The sequence below is a fragment of the Impatiens glandulifera genome, chromosome 8, assembly GCF_907164915.1.
Source record: "Impatiens glandulifera chromosome 8, dImpGla2.1, whole genome shotgun sequence".
NCBI classification, from domain to species: domain Eukaryota; kingdom Viridiplantae; phylum Streptophyta; class Magnoliopsida; order Ericales; family Balsaminaceae; genus Impatiens; species Impatiens glandulifera.
Genome location: NC_061869.1, coordinates 7097561 through 7116456, shown reverse-complemented (window position 1 = coordinate 7116456; position 18896 = coordinate 7097561). Strand labels below are relative to the sequence as shown.

Here is an 18896-nt window from a genome sequence, read left to right as displayed (position 1 = left end):
GTTCGGATTGGGGATTTTATAAAACTTAGAGGGAAAAAAAATAATAATTGGTGATTATTTTGAGGAGATAATGATTATTTTTGGTAAAAAGACTTAAAGGGTATTAATATATTTAAATAAAATAAAAAATAATAATTTAAAATATTTGGTATTTTAGTATTTTGGTTAATGAAATGAGTAATTTAATGGTTGAAATATGATTATTAAAAAATTTATTTTGGTTGAGTTTTTTTTAAAATCCAAAGAGAACATCTTATTTATAGTGAGACATTAATTCTGAATCCAATCGAAGTAGGATAAAAGATGACCTACCTTCCTTGTCATTTTCTTTTCTACATGCTCGGTGATTATCATAAAGAGAAATAAAATTAGAACTTCGTAGCATAAAGTTCCAGTTTTTGCATACCAATTTGCATACTAGAACATATTTGATTGGTAACCTTACAATAATACTCATTAACAGATCTTCAGGAATGAAATGAATGTCTGTCATTTGGTCTAATAAATCCTGAAACAAACCAAAACAATCAAATTAACTTTTGTTCAAATATCTTTATCCAAATTAAAACTTGAAAGAAATATAACTAGATTTATATTTATCAAGCATTGGAAGCAACAGTGACAGTGTTTCTCCGCAATAGGATCTCTATCAATATGAACCATAACTAGTAATAGTAAACAAAATAATGTGGGAATAACTTACAGCCGTAGAGTGATGAGAAAGTAGAAAACCTAGAAATATCAAATGAAAGTTCTCATATATAAAGAGCAGACTTAGGGTTAGTTAGTTAGCACAAGAAAAGTTCAAACCTAAACATAATTAAATGCCTAATTGGTAGGGCTGGCCATTGGGTAAGCCTATGGGTTAATCCTATCCAAAAATAATTAGTAAAAAAACCCATTGCCCAAAACAATTTTTTTTTTTTTAATTTTGTTATATATAAAATTTCATGAATAATTTACAAATAAAAATAATAATATACTCCTATTTAATGAAAATAATTTATGAATGTTAAACTAGGGCAACATGGCTTGTGTAGGTCAACTTTTAAGAATATTTTATCTTTTTATATCTATTCAAAGATTTTAACTTTATTTTGTATTTGACCCGTGAATATTGGTTTAGATTTATATGCATATTATCATAAGTAAATATATAATTGAATTTCTAATTTTTTTTGTATTTTCATAATGTTATTTAGTTTGAAAGATTTTTTTTTAAGCACCTATACAAATTGGAATATAAATAATATTATTTTATTTGGTATTTACAGTTTTGACACAAATTGTTTTTGGGATGAATACAGATTAGATTTCGCTTTTTATACATTTATATTCGGGCATATTACATATGTTAAGGGGAAATATTTCGATAAGTTTTTCACCGAAAAATTAATTTGATATGTCATCGATTTGGTTTGATCGGTTATATAATAATTTAATACACTAAGTATGAAATATGTTTTTAAAATTTGGACATACTAAATTTAAATTCTGATCACCTTCTTGAGGACATGAGTAACTATGTTTCACCATTAGTTATAAATCTCATAACTAAAGTGTGAAATACTAATTTATGAATATTTCTATAAATAAGATTCTAATAATTTATTTTAAAATTACTAAAATTTAAAACATGTATTTAATTTTAAAAGATAAGTTAACCTATTAATTAATTAAATCAAAATAAGCTTAAAAAAAGTTTAACACAAAAACAATAAATATGTTTGTGTCAAAATATTTTACTTTATTATTAGGCCAAGGAACAATTTATAAAAAAAAAACATTTTTAATTAAACCTTGAACCGGAAAATTTCAGTACACAAAATAGTTAAAGTACTGTCAAAACTCGGTTCTTATAATTGATTAGGTTAATTTATCATCGATTCAGTTCTATTTTATTTATACTCATAACTTACGTTGGTTAATTTATCATCATGTTCTTTTACCTTGTAATTGTGTCGTCAATTATTAATAAATAAGAATGTATTAAAAGGACACAAATGACAAGAATGATTCTTATAAAGAGACCAAATTTTACATATATTATTTTCACTTAGAACCATTTTAAATGGAGGTGAAATTTATGGTTGTGCTATCTTAGCACATTCAAAATAAAAACTAAAAACTAAATAAATAAATAAGAGCTTGATTAAAACACTAATAACTATAGAGGAAGTAATGTTTCAATATAAGGTACAATCATCATTGAATTGGGAATACCATACAATTCAAAATTTGTAATTTTCTTAGTAACAAGGTTAATAGAGACGAGTTTTCCATCAGTATTTTGAAGGAACAACTCATCCTCCTCCTCTTCCTTGTCCATGTATTTCCAAAACGTTATCGGCCTACACTGAAGTTGATTCAAGGTAACATCAAATTCTATAGTGTATTGCTTTGTCCATGATTGTTTGACCCCATATTCATTCATCAACCATATATCGGTAAGACTGGTTGGAATATCTACTAACAAGGCTAGAGATCCCCTAAGATTATACAAGGGTACTGCGTTGTTAAACATAAGATTGATTTCAGATGGCAATGGAAGGCTTCCCAACATTTCTGATTTTGCATCCAATGTGATCAATGAATTATGCTTGTCAACAATAGGTAAGTGAAAAACTCCATTGAATAACAAGTGGTTCCAACTACTCATATATTCACACATTGTCTTGCTTTTCCTCCAACAATTCTCCCTAGAATCATATATCTCAAACACTATATTTATGTCTTCAAATTCGTCATAATAATGATAAAGTTGTCCGGTAAGGAGAATAACCGCCCTAAAAACTTTGTAATGTTTTAGGGATCCTTGAGGAGGCAGATTTGAATTGGACTGATGATGATCAAACCAAACACCCAAAACATAAGAATCGGTCAAGTCAGCATCTGGGTATGAAAAGGGTGAGAAAGGTAACCTTTGAGATTCTCTAGTCGAGGGGTTAACCAAAACTATGTCCATCTCATTCGACATACATATAATTCCGTTATAAACATTGTTTAACCTAAATGAATGAGAGTGATAAGATCTTCTCAAGTTTGTAATCATTGCTGATGAGAAGGGGACATCAGCTTTTCTCTCTTTATCAACCGTGGCTATTAGTTCGTTGCACTTTTTCTTTACTGTAAGAAATGAAATCAAGACATCAGGGAATTGATGAGGAAGCATGGAGTTGGTATATCCCTTGTACAATTCTGTATCGAATCGAAGGAGGATGAAAGATGATCCATTCTCCTTATAGTTTTCTTTTCTACATGCTCGGTAGTTATCATATAGAGAAATAAAATTATGACTTCTTAGCATAAAGTTCCATTTTTTGCAAACTGATCTACATACTATAACATATTGAACCGGCAACCTTAAAATAATATTCAATATGAGATCTTCAGGAATAAAACGACTGTCTGTCATTTGGTCTAACCAATCCTGAAATAAATCAAAACAAAATTCAAATTAAGCTCAAATATGTTTAAGTTATAGCGACGAATAAAGTAAAGTCAGTATTGACCTTTAGAGACGGAAATATTGATCAATAGCGACGTTTTTATGTCGCTATTGGTCTTCATACAACTATAGGTCCCAATAAAACTAAGTTAAATTCTGCATTTGAATGGATATCATTATATAAAGTCGATTACATAGAAATAAATAGAAGACAAATAAATACCAAAAGAAACTACAGTCCATTTTAATTAGCTAAAGAAAAGCTCAACCCTAAAAGAAGCCTAATTTTTTGGTCAACTTTTAAGAATATTTGAACTACATATCTATTCAAAGATTTTTATTTTATTTTGTATTTGACTAGTGTGAATATTGGTTTATATTTACATAAAGATTATCCTGAGCAAATAACAGTAGTTAATGAAAAAAAAAAAAAAAAAAAAAATCATGAAATATAGAAATATGTTCCATCATTCCACTTTTAGGGTAAATATTTTTTAAAAGAAACTGTCAATTGCCACAATTTTATAGTTTTTTAAGAATTAGTCATTAAATAAACCACCAAAAAGCAAATATTAGAAACATTATTTTCTTGATAAAATATTAGTATTTTAACTGCACAAATTTATTGTCAATTTAAGTTTTTTTTTTTAATTCTTATAACTAAATATATCTAACATATTTAAATTTTATTCACGATTTAACCAATTAAATACTGTATTAATTTGAGAAATTATGTATATTAGATTTTGATATTGTTTATTATCAAATTAATTAGCTAATATATTTATAATTTAACACATTAAAAAGTAAGATATGAATATTTATATATATATATATATATATATATATATATATATATATATATATATATATATATAATGATGCTTAATTTTTAAAGTATCTGTGGGGTCGAGAGTTGTGATTTATTTGGATATATATGTGAGAGTATATTGATACTTGGATCGGATTGTGGGTTGACTCGCCCATAAACTTAAAACGATCAAAAATAAAATTAAAAATGTTGTATGTATATTTCGAATTTACAAAATAACAAGTACAACCCTTTGACTAACTAGCTAAGTTAATAAAACTTTATATTTTAAATTCAAACGTTTTAATCATATAAGTTCAACTTTTTAAGTAACTAATCTATGTATAAAAGGTTAAAAATAAAATTTAAAATGCAATTACATTTTTATCAGTAATTTTTTTTTTCAGTTTTTATATAATTACTCTATATGCTAGTTTTATTAAATTATGTTGAAAATTATTTTGATTGTATTTGATTTACCTTATTATTTATTATATGACTAATTAAAAATAATTCCAGTTTTTTTTATAACTTAATTACCTAACATATTTAAATTTTAATTTATGATTTAACACAATAAATATAAGTTTAAAAATTAAATAATGTGTGAGGTTTATAATCTAAATCACTAACTAAATTTTATTTTATTTTGGATATGACTTATAGTCATTTATTTAAAACCAAAAAAGAAAAAATGATATAAGAGTTCATGAATTAGAGCAAACAATATTTTACTTTAATTTTAAAAAACAAAACAAAAAAACATCAAATGAGTAATAACAACAATAACCACCACCAAACACAACAAACAAACAATGATTATCTAGCCTTGAGCGTGACTTCTTCAAATTTGATATCTCATCTTTGACATAGCTCCAATTATTCGAGTATATGGGAATTCGCTTCCATGTATGAATAAGAGCATTGTCATCAAGAACAATCACCTTACATATTTAATCTTCATTCCTCATTGTTCTTGAAAACATTCTAGCATTCCTTTTCACCAAACTTGGTAAATAATGGTTTCAAAGTAACACTTGAAAATATTAGCATGAAACGTGCTACTCTTAACCTTTGTAAGCGTTAGATCTTTGATGTGACACTAATCATTAGGAAAGCTAGTGAATCTGAAGTTGTTAGCAAAATTATTCCAAATCACTCTAGTATAAGGGCACTCACCAAAGTTATGAGCAATCGATTCCTCATAGTTAGAGAAAAGAACACAACATGTACTCAGGATCGTTATATACTTACTAATTATGTCTCTCGTGATTATCCTTTCACTGTAAGCTAGCCAAAGGACAATATGATGTCGGTCGATAATCCTAGATTATCATACGAATTCAGCCCAATCTACAAACTCTCCCATTGAATGAATGCATTGTCACGCCAAATTTGAGTTGAACTTGTTGTTAGCTTCAATCATCCAAACGTGTGAGTTCTCTCGAACCATGAACGAGATTTGATTGACAGCTTCAAAGATCCTCTCACCTTCTAGGATTCTTCTTAGAATTTCATTACATTTATCATCCTTGATATCCTTCACACTAGTCAAAATTATTCTCTTCTAACCCGGATTCTTGCAAACTCCTAATTATCAATGATGGGAAGATTCTCAAACCAAGGAATGTGCCAAAAAGACGTACTTTCTTCATTACCAAACTTAACAGAATACATTGTTTATGTGCTTTATTTTTTAAGAATTTTTTTAGGGACCATGACATATCCTCATTTATCTTGCATATCCATATGCTTATGCTGGATTCTGATTTTATGAAACGTGAATGAACCCAATGGACACATAATGAATCTTATTTTTTCTTGATTGCCGAGAAATCATTAACTAAATTTGATTACCATTTAAATTGAAATTTTTCAATTTAGTTTTCATATATATATATATATATATATATATATATAAAAATAAGTTTTATTTGAAAATAATTAATTTAATCCTAAATTTACAATTAACTTAGAAATAATAATCTTACAAAATTTTCTAAATTAGTTTGACTTTAAGGTTTTTTTTTTTAATTTAACATATTTAAATTTTATTTATAATTTAACACATTTAATATAAAATTTTTAAATATTGTAAAAATTATTTATAAATATTAATTTTTTTAAAGCATTTAATATTTTAAATTTGTAATACAATTAATTTAACAATTTTGTTGTAAGAAATTATGTAAATTGAATTTTAATTTAATTTATTATATAATTTCACAATTTTTTTTTATCAATTTAAGTTTTTTATAACTTAATTTAATTAGTATACTTAAATTTTATTTATGATTTAACCTAATAAATATAAAATTTGGATATTAATTAAATTTGCAATATAAAAATAATGTGTTTTATTGTTAATTTAAGTTTTTTTCAATTTTTTATAACTTCATCTATCTAATATATTTAAATTTTATTAATTATTTAACACATTAAATATAAATTTGGAAAAAAAATTGTTTTTAAATTTTTTTTTGCTTATAATATTTATTTTCAAATTTTAATAAATATTTACTATTTTAAAGTAATATCGAACTTTAATTTCGAGTAAGATGAGAAACCAAAATAATATACGCGACTAGAGTGCATTTAAAATTGTCGATTTAGACTAAATTAACTTTTTAGAGTCGTCAACTACTTTATTTCTTGACAAATTAAGAAAATAAATGTCTTTTGTGTTTATACGCATTTTAGAAATTTTGTTTGGTTCTTATGTCTCTGTAGTGACTCTACTTTAAATTTTGATGATATTTAAAAATATATTATTTTACATCTTATTTATTTATAGTACATCCTAAAATATGTATTTAATTGTGAATGTATAAATCTGTGTCTAGTTTTGTTATTAATGTGTTCCTAAAGATTGTGTGTCTACATTACTTTCATAGATCATAAACCTAAAATAAAAAAATTAAAAAAAAAATGCAAAGTAATTATAAACCAGAAAGAGACTAGAAATTGGTACCTATAGATAAGAAATAACATGTTAATTTAAAATGAAAATAAAATTCAGAAAGATACTCATCCAAATATTATTTTGTTTCTGCTAATATTTTTTAATTGGGTAAGACACTTAAATGAACAAAATAAAAGAAATGTTAAAACTAAAGAAGCAAATAGACCCTTAGGCCAACTGGCGAACCGGTTCAGGCGTCAGGTCGGGCATGGTGCACGAGAAGTTCTTTCGGTTAAAACGTCATACGACTCCCGCGAGTCTAAGCACGGATCGTGGGTGTGGTTCGTCTACATATAAGCATAGGCTTGGACACATGAGCTTTATTTAAAAACACTAATCACTTGAGAGGAAGTAAAGTCTCAATATAAGGTACAATTGTCATTGGACAAGGAATACCATAAAATTCAAAATGTGTTACTTTCTTAGTAATAAGGTTAATAGAGATGAGTTTTCCATCACTATTTTGAAGGAATAACTCATCCTCCTCCTCTTCCTTGTCCATGTATTTCCAAAACGTTATCGCGGCCATACACTGACTTCGCATCGAGGAAGCATCAAATTCGATAGTGTATTGCTTTGTCCACGATTGTTTAACCCCATATTCATTCATCAACCATATATCGGTAGCTTTGTCGTTGTAATTATCTACAAACAAGGCTAGAGATCCCCTAAGGATATACAACGAGGGTGCTTTAAACGGATCATTAATTTCAGATGGAAGTGGAAGGCGTCCCAACATCTCTGATTTTGCATCAATTGTGATCATAGAATTATCCCCATCAACAACAGATAAGTGAAAAATTCCATTAAATAACAAATGGCTCCAAGTACTAATATCTTTACACATTAATGTCTTGCCTTGCCTCCAACAATCCTCCCTAGAATCATATATCTCAAACAATATGTTAATGTTAACATCTTGAAATTCACGATAAGTTCGTCCAATAAAGGAAATAACCGCCCTAAAAACTTTGTAATGTTGTAGGGCTCCTTGAGGAGGCTGATTTGAATTAGACTGATGATGATCAAACCATACACCCAAAACATAAGAATCAAGCATGTTAGCATATGGGTATGAATACCATGGGAAAGGTAAATTTCGAGATTCTCTAGTAGAGGGGTTAATCAAAACTATGTGTGTATCATTCGAGATACATATAATTCCGCGGTAAACATTTTTTAACATAAATTTATTACAGCAATAAAGGCCTTCAATGTTTGTAATCATAGGTGTTGAAGAGGGGACATGAGCTTTTTCCACTCCATCAACCATGGCTATTAGTTCGTTGCACTTTTTCTTTATAGTAAGAAATGAAATCATGACATCAGGGAATTTACGAGGAACTATGGAGGAGACATCTTCTTTGTAAAATTTCGTATCGAATCGAAGGAGGATAAAAGATGACCCACTTTCCTTGTCATTTTCTTTTCTTAATGCCCGGTGATTATCATAAAAAGAAATAAAATTAGAACTTTGTAGCATAAAGTTCCATTTTTTACATACCGATCTGCATACAATAACATGTCTGACTGGCAACCTTGAAATAATATTCAATATCAGATCTTGAGGAATAAAACAAATGTTTGTCATTTGGTATAGCAAATCCTGAAACAAACCAAAACAATATTGAAAAATTCAAATAACTTAATCAAATCTAAATTAAAACTTGAAAGCATATAACTAGATTTTATATTTATCAAGCATTGGAAGCAATAGTAACATGTTAGCCAGATTAACAATGATTAAATTAATGTAGTTATTGATATGAACAATGATTAGTAATAGTAAACAAAATAAGGTTGTGAAAAACTTACAGCCGCCGTAGATTGATGAAAAAGTAGAAGAATAGAGAAAATAACAAATGAAATTTCTATATATAAAGAGAATTTAGGTTTAGTAAGTTAACCCAGTAAAATTTAAACCCTAAACTTTAAATTAAACCCAATTAATTTACTATATGTAAATCCATCAAGGACAGTCCATCTAAAAACAATTAGTAAAGCCCATTAATCTTACTCTTAGCCGAAGTCAACCCAATACATTTTTCTAAATCTCCACACCAAAATATGAAATACTAATTATGAATTTTTATCAAAAAAATATTTAATAAATTATTTTAAAATTATTGAAATTTAAAACATGTATTTTATTTTTAAAAGATAACTAAACTATTAATTAAATTAAAATGAGTTTAAAAAATATGAAATGGAGGAAACAATAAATATGTTTGTGTCAAAAATTTAACTTTTGACAAACAAACAAAAATATATATTTATATTTTACTTTTAATAGGCAAGGAACCATTTATATATAAAAAAAATTAATCATTACACAAAATATTGAAACTGTCACAAATTCGTTTTGATTTGTTTATAATTGATTAATTGAATTTACATCGATTGTTTTATTTATCTTAGATTGGCAGAGGTTTACTAGCGCAACAAGAGATCAAAATTTCTCAGGAATTAGAATTACATCAAGGAATTAGTGCTTGGAAAGGGTAAAGGTAACTCGTTTATATCCAATGTCTTCAAGTGTTACTTTGGTACCATTGTCTATCAGCTATGGGTGAAAAGGAACGCAAGAGTTTTTTCGAGAACGAGAAATAAATAAGAACAACTTTGGCGGGAAATAATCATGGATGATCATGCTCTTATATATACGTGGAGGCGGGTTCCTATAAATACTGATAATTGGGAAATATGTCAAAACTTGGTCGATCAAGTTGGAAGAAGTCACAAGTTTGAATAAGTTTAAGGCGCGTTTTGTTGAATTGTTATTTGTGTTGATTGTATTCCTTAGTTTGTTACGACGTTATTTCATTGATTTGTTGATTACTTTAAAAATCAAGTTTATAAGGTTAATTTGTCTAGCTTAATTATTGAACTTGGCTTTTCTCTATTTTGGGGTTTTAATTGAAATTACGTTAAATATAATTTTTTTAAAAAGAATAAAATTATCCGTTATTTTAAATCAAGACCTTACCAATACCATATATCTCGTTGATCAAATTAATCATATATCGGGTCTGTTTCATAATTGTTTGGATTTATCATATACATGTAATAATTAATATTCGACAAGTTTTAAACTAATTTAAAAAAAATAAAAAAAAAATTACACAAAATCAAATAAGAAAAGATAAATAATAATTCAAACAGATTCTCTTCTTAAATAAAGAAAAAAAAAACTGTTATAAATCACTAATTATAATATTAATTACTATATTTTGAATAGGATATATTGTTATTTGAATAGATCGTATAATTGACCCTAATAAATAAATTTTCATTTTATATTATATATCATGCCCTATAAATGACTAATCAGATATTTTTAATTAGTATTCTAATTAAGTTACAATAGATTTAAATACTCCCTTCTATTAAAATTATGGTCCCTTACAATTTGGCTTTTAGATTAGTTCGCTCATTCTATAAATAAAATATATTTGTTTGTGATAGATATATACATTTAAATTTATTAAAATATTTAATTTTATATGTGAAGACTTATATATATATATACTAAATGATATAATGTAAAGAGTAGTGCCCTTAAAGTTTCTATTAAGTAAAGTGTAAGCTCCTCATTTCAACTCATATTTTAAATTTGTTCACTTTTTCAATTTGTCTTTTCCAAAATTTCTAACATTGTTTGCATTAGCAAAGATACCCTTTTTTTTTCTTTATAAAAGTAAATCCTTTTACTTGTTCTTTCTTTTTTTTTCCTTTCGAAAGTAAATCCTTTTCACAAATGGTCACAAAATTACGTGGGTTATATCGTTTTCAAATACGCTTAGATTTCTCTCATTTATATTATATTGAATCATTTTTCTCTTAAAAAAATTAATATGTCTAAGAACTTTTTTAGTGTCGATATAATTATAAATAATAATAAATTATATTATAAAATTTTATGTTTGAAAATATTTAGTTGATGATGCGTGAGCAAATCGCAGGTTGTTAAGAAGTTTGGAATGTAATTGCGAGCTTGATTTGATTCAATCGATAAATCTCTATCCAAATTATCTCTTTGTTAATTAACTATTTGAATCCAAAGAAAATCAAATAATGTTTAATAATCGTGGTTAATCGATGCGTTTACTCCATAACGTTATTATTATTACGATAGAGAAGATTTATCAAAAAAAATCGTTGGAAGTGGTCGGTAAAATCGTTTGAAGCGGTCGATCTTTTTGAGAATTTACAAACTCGTTAATGTTAGTTTTCTTTAAGTTGATTGTTATTGAACATTTTAGTTTATGTATCATTGTTTTTTCGTGATTAATCTTATTTTATTTCAGAGGTGTTTAATGGGAATTTGAGCATTCATATTTTTTTATTTGTTCGGTTAGGCTTAAACCACTACCATAAGAGAACTCTTATTTATCCGAAATTGACTGAACTAGCCTTTTTGGCTTAAAAAAGTGGCACCGTCCCTCTTTGTATTTGTCGGCTTTACTAGCGCTACTGCTAATGTCGGCATAATAACGGTTTATCGGAGACTTGACTTCTATCTTTTTGGGAGGCCTAAGGACTTTCTTATGTAACAACTTTTCCCCCTCAGGAAGTAAGGTAAGAGGAATAGCCTCTTAGTCTATCTAGCCTTGAGTCCGATATCTTGATTGCGGTTTATAGGGTTGAAAATAGGTAATTAATTTAAGATAAATGATTTAAGCAACGAAAATATAAAGAAAAGAAGACCATGAATCCAACGTAGTCGGTTACATTAGCATTAGAGAGAGAAAAATCATGTCTAAAAATATAATAATAAATTAAAAAAATATATTCATATTCAAAATATGACTATCCCGAACATGGTCATGTTCAGGACATTTTTGTGTCCTTGTTTTCGTTCCGAACATGGTCATTTTTCGAACATGGTCATTTTATTAATTTATTAATATTTTTTTAGTATGATTTTATTTTATTTTATTTCTCTACTGCACAAGTGGTAGGCTAGATTATATGTTCTTATTTTCGTTCTCAATTTCGTTTACCTATCACGATTTTTAATTAATTTGATTTGTATTTATTTTGATATATTTGGTATGAAACAAACAAGGTGTAAGGCATTATGCTCAACATGTTACTAACAACTACTAGTCACATCTTGAATTATTTTATGAGTTGATGACATTGACATGTACTCTGTTTCTAAAATATTAAGATTTGGACGGTCAATCTCCGACAGAAAATGCAACCGACGAAGCTTTGATCATAGCAAGCAGCTGAACATGTTCTTTCTCTTTCTCTCTCAATGGACGTGCTGAACAGAAATGACACTTGTAATTCTCAAACAATCAAACATTCATCATGATCATTTCATTATCTCTCCATATTCATGCCACAAATCATGTCATCTTCCCTCCACCTAGACAACAACATTAATAACAACAATTTCACTTCTACTAACCATGAATATGATGAAGACGACTCCGATGACTCCACTCCCTCGTCCCACCCTGGTCTCCGGCGGGTAGCTCCTGCCGGCGACGATATATCCTTGGTGGAGAAATTGCTGCCCAATGGAGATATATATCGCGGGACATTCTGGGGTAAGGTGCCTCATGGTAGGGGGAAGTATTTATGGGCTGATGGATGTATGTATGAAGGTGAATGGAAGAGAGGAAAAGCAAACGGAAAAGGGAAGTTTTCATGGCCGTCTGGGGCAGCTTATGTTGGTGATTTTAAAGGTGGAAGAATGGATGGTGTTGGCACTTTTATTGGAAGTGATGGAGATACTTATAAAGGGTCATGGCTTTCTGATCGAAAACAGGGGTTTGGAGAAAAACATTATGTTAATGGTGATGTTTATCTTGGTTCATGGAAAGGAAATGTTCAAGATGGAGAGGGCAGGTTAAATGAATGGAAATATGTTATTTCTTACTTTATCAAATCTATCTTTTTAATTGTTATTTCTAATTGTTATAGGTATGTTTGGAAGATTGGTGGGAATGAGTACATTGGAGAATGGAAAAATGGAACACTATCTGGTAAAGGGGTTATGATTTGGTCTACTGGAAACCGACTTGATTGTCAATGGGAAGAAGGTGTTCCTAATGGGATTGGACTGTTCAGTTCTGTTGATGGCACATCTTTTACAGGGACATGGCTCGATATTTTGCAGATTCAGCAGCATAAGGAGTCTCTTCCTTTGCCTGCACCGTTTGGTGACAATGGCGATTTTCCTCGAGTTTGTGTTTGGGAAGAAGATAATGAACCGTCTGATATGGGTTATGATGATAATACTGACTCGCTTGATTCTCTAAGTGAGCAGATCAATAATAGGTACGAAGGAACAGAGACTAGGAAGCCTGGGAATGTAATATCGAAGGGACATAAAAACTATGAATTGATGTTGAATCTTCAATTGGGTATCAGGTAATAACTTCTGTTTTCTCTTTTCCATTCATGGATGATCATGATATTTTTGTATAGGTATTCTGTTGGGAAGCATGTTTCTATAATCCGAGCTCTTAAGGCATCTGATTTTGAACCAAAGGAGAAATACTGGACAAAATTTCCAACTGGGGGTTCGAAATCTACGCCAAGACATCATTCGGTGGACTTCAAATGGAAGGATTACTGTCCAATGGTTTTCAGGTATCTGCTTCGACTACTTGATGACTGTCACTTTTTGTTTTTCAGTTTTTGAAGAACCTGAAACAATGTTATTCTGTTCATTGGGCGTGTCAAAGTGATGACTGTCTTATTGGGTATTTAGACACCTTAGGGAGCTGTTTGGCATTGATCCTGCGGAGTACATGCTTGCTATATGTGGGAATGAAGGCCTTCGAGAATTATCTTCTCCGGGTAAAAGTGGAAGTTTCTTTTATCTAACACAAGATGACCGGTTTATGATCAAAACCATGAAGAAATCGGAAGTCAAGGTTAGTTAGTTAATGTAGTTGCTCAATGCTAATTGATAAAAACATATATCTGCTGAAATTATGCACTCTTTTTTTGGATTAGATGCTTATTAAGATGCTGCCAAGTTATTATAAGCATGTTTCTCAACAAAAGAGTTCATTGGTGACAAAGTTCTTCGGTCTGCACTGTGTTAAGCCAGCTGGAGGACAAAAGGTAGGTTAATTTAACAGTTTATGTGTTTTCAGAACTAATTTGCGGTTTTGTTTATAATGTAATTCGTTGATTTTGCAAGCCAGACACGTTTTGTTGTCATGGGTAATCTATTCCATTCGGACTATCGAATCCACAAGAGATTTGATCTGAAGGGTTCTTCACATGGTCGAATGACTGATAAACCGGAAGCACAGATTGACGAAATGACCACTCTTAAAGATCTTGATCTTGATTATGTCTTTCACCTTCAAACATCATGGTTTGAAAAGCTTATCAGGTTTGAGATAGTTAGATTGCCCAATTTGGAAACACTTATTGTTTCTCATCTGAAGCGTTTGTTTTATTAATTCCCTGTTTCTTACTAGACAAATCGATAGAGATTGCGAGTTTCTAGAAGCAGAAAAGGTCATGGATTACAGTTTCTTGATCGGTATTCATTTCTGCGATGTCTACTCTTGTGAAAAGCCTGAAATACCACCTTCAGATATGCATTCCGGTATGTTTATCATTGAAAAACATTAAACAAGATCACATTTTTAGCCTACTAATGTAAAATGAAAAAACAGACCATGCATATCTAGATGACAAATTCAGACAAAGACTCAAATCAAACATGCAGACCAAGAAATGGATGTTAGACAAAAGGTAATGTTTTATGTCTTATTACTTTATTATACTCTCTGAAACTTGTTACTCTTATAAAAACATGAAAAAACAAAACTTATTTTCACAGGAAGCCATTTATGAAGCTAGGTGTGAACATGCCAGCCCGTGCAGTTCGTGTAAACAAGACGACAGAAAGTGACCATAATCAGAATAATTTGGGAAGAGGAAGTAGCAGCAGCAACTCGACGCCATCTTGGATGGGCAGTGGTGAAGTAGTATATGATGTTGTACTTTACTTTGGTATAATTGATATTCTTCAAGATTATGATATTAGCAAGAAGCTAGAACATGCTTATAAGTCATTGCATGTCGACCCGACTTCAATATCTGCAGTTGATCCCAAGTTATACTCTAAGAGGTTTCGGGATTTCATACACAGGATAATCCTTGAGGAAACATGAAAAAACATCTTATATTTGCTTGATTGATGAGCAAATTGAGCTGGTATTTTTTTTGGGCCACCAGCCATGCTATATGATTATTTTGTTGTTCTGTAATTGCTCTTTGTTTCTGATTTTTTTTTGTGGGGGTGGCCTATCAAGAAATGTGCAATCTCCACCACTCAATCCCATGTAGATATAATCTATTTAGAAACTGTTTTGTTTTGTATTTGTGATAGTACTTGTAATAGAAATATTCATTATATTTGAAAATTGTACAATTTAATAGAAAACAACTTAATGATTCATATTAGGTAGGCTGGAGTGGACTATGATAATATAATATCTTTATTTATTTATTTTTGCATTAAGTATAAGTATAATAGTTTGATTATGTAATTGCAGTTTTATTGAATAAATTATCACATATAAATAAAATCAAATGATCATTTAGTGAATAAGTGAATAATTTGAATAAAAATTTATCGAACAAAATTAAATTAAATTAGCAACTTGTATTTCTTTATCCTATTATATTGTGTTAACTTTCTTTCGATAATAATTTTTTTTGTCTAAATGCTCTGGGCAAAGATAATTTCATCGTTTTTGACATAATAATTGGTGCGAGAATAATAGCATGACAATAGAGTTTCTCATCTTGTTAGGAGCAACAATTTGCACTCAAAGTAATGTTAAAAGATATGTTTGTTCATATTGGTAATGGTTATAATATTGTTAATATCAGATTTCGTCGTAAACTCAACAACTCTACAACGTGGAAAAAGAAATGTTGGAGAAACTAAATGATCAAATCAAATGAATAAGATTAAACTCTACAATTGAATTAATGATAAGATCATGTTGAAAAGTTGGATCAATTTAGCACGAGCAATTATTATGAATCATTAAACGAATTAAAAGCGAATAATTACACGTGGAATATGGTTGGGCACAATGTACATCCTCCAAAATTCTTTCTTTGGATGGTGCGCCTTCCGTGGTGGTATCCTTACTAAGGATTTATCGTCATTGTGAGCAGATGCCACTTATGTAGGGAGGCGGAGGAGACTATTTCACACATTGTTCTACATGGCCTTGTTGAACCCATTTAAAGTTTATTGTGGAACATTCTGAGAGTTAATTGGATTATGAAATAGTCCATTAACGATTTTTTTGTCTAAGTGGTGGATCAATGCAAAAACATTAGGCTTAAAAAGAAGTGGATTTTTATTCCACTTATCATTTGGTGGACGATATGACTTGAAAGAAATATGAGGATCTTTGACAATAGAAGTAGGCCCAACATAATTCTCAAGAGTCTTATTTTGACCACTCTCACAGTCGTCGGTTCTGCTGGATGCATCGTGGATCTTCTTGATTAGGTTGGAAAAAAGTAAAGTTTTGAGGTTACTCTTATCCACCCTTTTGTTTTTTAAAATATGTGTTTTATCGGTTTGTCATAGAATTTTTAGTTTTTCGTTGTTTTGGTTCTAGTCGGTTTGTTCCGATTCACTAGATGACTTATGCTTATTTTTTGAAATATGTGTTTTATTAGTTTGTCATTGAATTTTTAGGTTTTTGTTATTTTGGTTTTTAGTCGGTTTGTTTCGATTCACTAAATGACTTATGCTTGTTTTTTAGGTGTGAGAATGGCATGAGCATATTTTATGATGAGTTTTGGTTTTTGTCTTTTTTATGGATGAGTTTTGGTTTTTGTCTTTTCCCTTTGAGTTTTCGTTTTAGGCATGGTGCTCTTCTTCTGCCTTAGATGGGACGTCAAATAATTGTTATTTTTTATTGAAATAAATTTGTTTAAGAAAAAAACAAAAAAATATGTTTAAAGAATATATATATATATATATATATATATATATATATATATATATATAATTATCTTTACAATTGAAGAGATAAAAGTTTACTTATTGCTCCTTATTTTTCTTTGTTTTGAACTATTTTTTTTTTAAGTTTCTTAAAGCACATATATGCTAAGGTTCTCATTTGGTTCTTCTTATGTGGGTTATCTCAAATTACTTAAAATAATCTTATATCATGAGAAATAGAATGATTTGGTCATGCTATAATTTATGTTCAGAACAATTGGCACCAAACAAAACCAGTTTTCTTGAAAGAAAAAAAAAGACAAATGGGCTGAAAATGATTATTTTGTCTCTACTCATTAATCCTTCATATGTAACACTCTCTCATAGAGCATATGACAAATTAAAAAAAAATAATTATAGTTGACTCAGTACATTAATTGAACATGGACATTCTTTTCATGACATATATATCAATTTCAATTGTAACAGATTATTTGTGTAAAATTTTAATTAATTTAATTGAATTCCTTCACCATTTTTGAGTTAGATCTTGCCCTAGTTATTGTCTTATTGAAAGTCAATTCCCATAACGTTTAAAATGATTATGAGTTATGACTTCATTCAGAACAATGAATTTATAAAGATGAATATTATAAATATTTTTGGTATGAGTTATATATAAATTGCATATTTATAGTGTAAAAATGTTTGCCTCAAATTTTATAGTGTAATTATTCAAAATATATTATTATCATAATGAAAATGAAAATTTATAAATTGCATAATATTTATGACTTATTATTATGTTATAAATAAATGAAATTTAATTATCATTTTATTCGTAAACACAATGTAGAATTTTGTTTATATAAGTGAAGAAAATAAAATTATTTGGAGTGACATCTACATATCTATTTATATTTATATTTATATTTATATATATATATATATATATATAAATATAAATATAAATGATGCTTAATTTTCAAAGTTTTCGGATTACGTTAATTTGAATATATATATATGAGAGTAAATGGATACTTGGGTCGGATTGTGGGTTGACCCGTCCAAAAATTTAAAATGGTTAAAATAAAATTAAAAATGCTATCACATTTTTACCGTATTTTTTTTTGATTTTTATATTATTATTCGTGCAAATACACCGTCTATAATATAGACTCTATATGCTAATTTACTATATTAGAAATAACAACTAAATATATGAAATTAATGAATGAATCTAGTGAAGAAAAAAAAAACAATATTAATGGTATATAAAATTCACTTTAAAAAAGAATTATTTTTATGCTTCTAAAAATTCAAATATAAATTGCCCAATATGTTTAATAAATAATTATATTATTATGTCGGGAATGTTTTATTGGATTAACCGGCTCGTTAAATTTGTTATTTTTTTTTTATCATTAGTGATTTTTTTTTGTATTTTTTTTTTAATATATTTTTCTTAAATTTTGTAATATTTTTGTGTTAAATTTTAAAAAAATAATAATAATTACATCCAACCTCCATTATGCCCAAATGGCCTATGACTATATTAAAAAGCCAAGCCCACAAATATATTCATATTAAGAGGATATTAAGAGGAATGATAAACTCAACAAAAGATTCAACGAAAACAGGTCCACGAATTCGACGTGGCCTGCCAAGTTGTCCCCACGTCCTGAAAGCGCTCATTTTAGGTTCCGAAACCACCCAT

At 28.6% G+C, this 18896-nt stretch overlaps 3 protein-coding genes across 3 annotated transcripts; 1 reads left to right on the top strand and 2 right to left on the bottom strand.

Annotated features, from left to right (window-relative positions):
- Positions 1-2167: 2167 nt before the first annotated feature.
- Positions 2168-3415, bottom strand: LOC124912850 (F-box protein At3g07870-like). Its single transcript, XM_047453492.1, has one exon. It carries the CDS (start codon positions 3413-3415, stop codon positions 2168-2170), a length of 1248 nt encoding a protein of 415 aa, XP_047309448.1.
- A 4143-nt stretch (positions 3416-7558) lies between these two features.
- LOC124912849 (F-box/kelch-repeat protein At3g06240-like) lies at positions 7559-8494 on the bottom strand. The gene has a single exon (XM_047453491.1). It carries the CDS (start codon positions 8492-8494, stop codon positions 7559-7561), a length of 936 nt encoding a protein of 311 aa, XP_047309447.1.
- A 4086-nt stretch (positions 8495-12580) lies between these two features.
- Positions 12581-15377, top strand: LOC124912848 (phosphatidylinositol 4-phosphate 5-kinase 2-like). Its single transcript, XM_047453490.1, has 8 exons — positions 12581-13083; positions 13159-13608; positions 13666-13830; positions 13952-14117; positions 14200-14310; positions 14394-14587; positions 14676-14810; positions 15044-15377. Exons 1-8 carry the CDS (start codon positions 12581-12583, stop codon positions 15375-15377), a joined length of 2058 nt encoding a protein of 685 aa, XP_047309446.1.
- Positions 15378-18896: the final 3519 nt, after the last annotated feature.